The 4679-nt window shown below is 36.2% G+C and overlaps 1 protein-coding gene across 1 annotated transcript; it reads left to right on the plus strand.

The window, feature by feature from the left end:
- The first annotated feature begins 1001 nt into the window (after positions 1-1001).
- Positions 1002-2807, plus strand: LOC107871618 (protein NRT1/ PTR FAMILY 5.7-like). The gene is made up of 3 exons (XM_016718542.2): positions 1002-1188; positions 1421-1817; positions 1982-2807. The coding sequence occupies exons 1-3, from the start codon at positions 1002-1004 to the stop codon at positions 2805-2807; spliced, it is 1410 nt and encodes a 469-aa protein (XP_016574028.2).
- The last annotated feature ends 1872 nt before the right edge of the window (positions 2808-4679 follow it).

The following is a 4679-nucleotide window of genomic DNA, read 5'->3' on the forward strand; positions in this document are numbered from 1 at the left end:
TTTAGGTATGTACATTTGTACTAGTCCTTGTCTGGTCCCATGACATTTATTAGTAACTCTTTTATCTATATAAGAAGTGAAAGAATCTCAAGCTCGAAAAAACATAAGTGGACTTGGCATATATCTTAGAATCATTATTTTTTTAAAATATAGCAAAGCTGAAGCCATTGAATGGTATCACAAAGTCGTTTTCCCTTACAAAATACTTGTCTTCTTCTCAGGTAAAGATGATGCAAAGTGCTTCTTCTTTTATTTTAATGAAAAAGTTTTGTTTGGTGTGTATATTTTCCTCGGAAGAATATAATTAAGATTAATAATAATATCGAATTTCTTGATGTTTTATTGTCGAGTGAAAAATATTTTTCATAAAATTTTAGTGGTGGTATGTCGGTCTAGCTAGTTCTATTTTAGACATAGTAAGCAGAGTCGCAATGCTTGATTAAGTATTGAGCTTATACAGAAAATGACTTTCTCATAGAAAGTATTTTCCTGAAAGTCATTCTAAGAGACACACCTTATATATGATCCAGGAGAGACAAGACCAGGAATGAAATTATACAGGATAAAGTGGAACTGATCTCCGTGATGAATAAAATGAGGAAAGACAGAAAGAGACAGTTTTGAGAATGTGAAGAGGAGATGAGAGGAGGCGCCAGTAAAGCGGTGTGAGAGTTTGGTTAATAGATTTTATGAGGAGGTGATCATGACTAAGACATGACACATTTTCAACTTAGTAGTCTTACCTGGTATTTGAATAGTATCTCTTATTCTTCATTTTTACTACTACTTGTTTACTTTGAATGTTTTGTTTATCTTTCTATTTTGCTGTCATTATTTTTCTTTATATCCTTCTTTAATTGAACGTTTTTGAGCCGAGGGTCGATCGGAAACAAGCTCTCTTGACTACTGACTTGTTGTTTTGTTGTTTGATTTCTTTTTTCCACTTAACTGAATGGATATTAGAACTTATCATCATCCATATTGGATTGGTGGAATACAGTATGCTAGCCATATTTGTAACTCATCTGACAGATGACTGGGAATTGGCACTACCAGAGGCAGCTCAAATAGTGAATATACATGAAGGACTCTCATCCCTTCTTGTCATTGTGGTTTCACAACCCTCTGACTCCTACTTTGGTCTTTTCAACTTAATTTTCTTCACCCATACTGCATGCTTTTATTTCGGTAAGTGTTTTTTGTTTCTTGTATCTCCTCCTCCCTTCCCCATGCAGGACTTATTAGCTAGCGTTTGGTATGCAAATTATAAATATAGTACCTATTATCGAGCGTTTGATATACAAAGATATGCAAAGTTATTTTATTTTTGGGCCGGGACTGGGGATGATATGGTATGAAACACATCAATGAAGTATTAAAGCGTTGTTTGGGGCATTGGTGTTATTAACTGTTGGTAAAGCTGGACGAGATGTCACATTGAAAGCATTTCGTGCTGATCAACTATGGAGATCTAATGAGGATCCAAACCTTGAAGAGGATCAAGAACTTGTACAGATACGTCAAAAACTTATATGGGGAGTTAACTGGATTTTAGGTATAATTGCAGCAACTTTATGGTCCTCAGCAAATGAAGTGTGGGAGACACTTGCAATGGTAGCAGCATTTTTTGTGTTCTTGCTAGGCATCCGATTCTATGTACGCAAGGTTCCATCTCCTAGCCCCATTCTTTACGTTTTCAACGTTGTTAAAGCAGCAGTCTTAAAGAGACGTCTTGATTATCGAGTTTTTCCTAGTCAGTTGTTCAAGAATGACATTATAAGTGACACACAGATTCCTCCTCATATTTCATTGCTCAGGTACCATCTATAACCTAGAGGCGGATTGGAGCCAGGAATTTTAGTCTTTGGGTTCTGAATAGATTATTTATACATACTAAATACAAGGTTTTAGCCACATTTGAGGTAATTTGAGTCTCACAAACACTTTGAGTTAATTTAACCACACATTTTCTAAATTGCAGATGGTTAGACAAAGCCGCGATTTTGGAACTACCGCAGACTGAGCAAGCTGAAACTGCAGGCAGATTTTTTGAGGTAGCAGCAAAGGTGAGGGATGTGAAGCGTTTGATAAGTATGCTTCCTCTTAGGTTGACTTTTTTTGTATACAGTCTCGTAGGGGCTACAGAAGGCACCTTCTTTTACTTACAAGCTGACTTCATGGAATCCCATGTCCCAATAGTAGTTTTTGTTATCATCAAGACCTCTACAAGCTCCATTGTAGCAATCCTATGTGAATTGATCAAGAAAAAAGGACGTCCTCCACTGTATAGAATTGTACTTGGAATGTTATCTTCTTTTTTTTGTTGTCTAACTGCTTGGGGAGTCGAAGTTTACAGGCGTAGTGAATTGGAACTATGGGTGGACAACTATAATAAAGAGCACTACAAAACTAAAATCAGTGTGTTTTGGCTAACACCTCAATTCTTCTTGGTTGGCCTTATGGATGGACTTTCGTCGAGTGGACTCCAAGATTTCTTCGAAACTCAAGTTTGTGATTCAATGAAAGGGTATGGTCAAGAATCCAGTGAATTTGTCACTGGCATTGTCAAATTGTTTAGTGTGATGAGAATCCTCATTTTCAGACCCTGGTTTAAGGAAGACGTAAACAAAAGTCGTCTGGACAAGTACTATGCTATGCTAATGGTTCCTACTTTCCTTAACGTTTGCTTCTGCTGCTTTGTGAGCAACTGGTATGCCAATCAGCAGCCCCATGTCATCGTTGAAGTTGTTCGTGAATCGAGGAAGAGGAAAGGTTTATTTACTGAATCGAAGAAGAAGAAGAAATGATCAGAATCCGGACTTTGACTGCCGTTGTAGTAGAAATCGTCGTGACAAATTATGAGAAATTGATGTTACATATAACACAACCTAAATGTGCTAAATGTTCAACATTTGTGTGTAATAACGACTTGTAATTTAGCTTCTGAGATTTTAATGAGGATCTATCTGATTATATATTACCTCCGACTGACAATCGAGCATATTAACTAGTATGATTTTCAATACCCATAATACATAAGCATGCACTTTAACTTAGCGTCATCGTGCCTTATTTCTGTTGGAGTCGAAATCGAGAGTGCGTCATGCAGAAGCTTATAGTTTACAAATCAAGATAGTGATAATTCAGATGACAAATAAAAATATGGATAAACAACATAAATTCTAACACTTTACTAACTAATTTCTCTCTCTCCCTACTTTTATAATAATTACATAAAATCCCAGATATGATACATTAGTTAACGTCATGATAAATTAGTTTATGATACATTAATAAATCTTTAATTATGGTTATAAACAGAAAAAAAATGGTAATTAAACTTACAGTTGAGCAATTAATGTGCTTAATTAAAGAAATTGTTGTTTAAACTACCTAATTTACGTCATTTAATAACTTATGATAACAAATATCATAAGTTTTTCTATTATATAAAAACTTATGATATATTGTATTATGATAACAAATATCTCATTTAATAACATTGAGTTAATGATACACTACAATTCATGACACATTACATTTATTTGTGGTTACTAATTGTAACGATCCGAGACTACCCCCTAGTCGTCACATGGTGCTTACGACCCCGAAGGACCACAAGCTAACCCATGAATGATATCTGTTGTGAGCACTGAACAATAACACTGAAATTAATGCGGAAAAATAGGCTGAAATGAAAAAAAGGTTCAAAATATCTGAAATACTGATAATGAATAATAACATCTGAATCTGAGAATACTGTCTGAATCTAGTCTGAAAATCCTCTAACTGAATCTGTCTGAAAGTGGAGTTGATAGAACAATTCCACAACTAACTCCATCTACTAAAATACTGCTAAGTTGAAGTACTGAAATAAAAGAATATCCTTGATAGATGAGGACTTACTGCTAAATCTGCTACTGCTAGCTGAATCTGGCTAAGAGCGGTCAGGAACCTGAGCGTCTGAACCTATGATATGAAACATTATAGCGCAAGAAACGGGTATGCAATCAGTACGTGGGAATGTACTGGTATGCTAAATAAGGTAAGGCTGAATGCATGGGTTTATATGCATGAACAATAACTAACTGAATGACATGCAAGAGCTGGATTAGCAATCATGGAGGATCTATAACTACTGAGCATACTGTGCATACCATAATTGAGTATACTGGAACTGAATCTGATAACCGATAACTGAATATACTGATAATCTGAGATCACTGATAATCTGAATTACTGATAACTGAGTGACTATATCAGACAGTCCTGATTCTATAAAACTGAATAGAGTTCTATTCTGAAGATTAAGGCTGAAACTGAAACTGTGGGAGTTCTCACTTAACCAACATACCCCTGAGTAAATTGAATGGGGTCCAACCTGTAACCCCAGTTGGAAGGGTGTCAATATCGTGCCACGGGTAAAGACAAGCTAAAGAGTCACCCTCTACTGGTAGGTTCCCTAAACCAGAACGGCGGTACCCTCTACTGGCAGGTAGAGCACCTCATCAACCCTCTACTGGAAGGTTTGATGTCTCAACCTACGCTAGCTACGTAGTTCTGGAACACAAGAATTGCTTCTAAGGATCACATCTTCTACTAGCAGGTGAGCCCCCATCCTTAGGTTCAGTCGGTGCTAAATACTACTCCTAACTGAAAGACACGGAACTAATTAACTA

This window comes from Capsicum annuum, chromosome 5 (genome assembly GCF_002878395.1).
Source record: "Capsicum annuum cultivar UCD-10X-F1 chromosome 5, UCD10Xv1.1, whole genome shotgun sequence".
In the NCBI taxonomy this organism is placed as follows: Eukaryota; Viridiplantae; Streptophyta; class Magnoliopsida; order Solanales; family Solanaceae; genus Capsicum; species Capsicum annuum.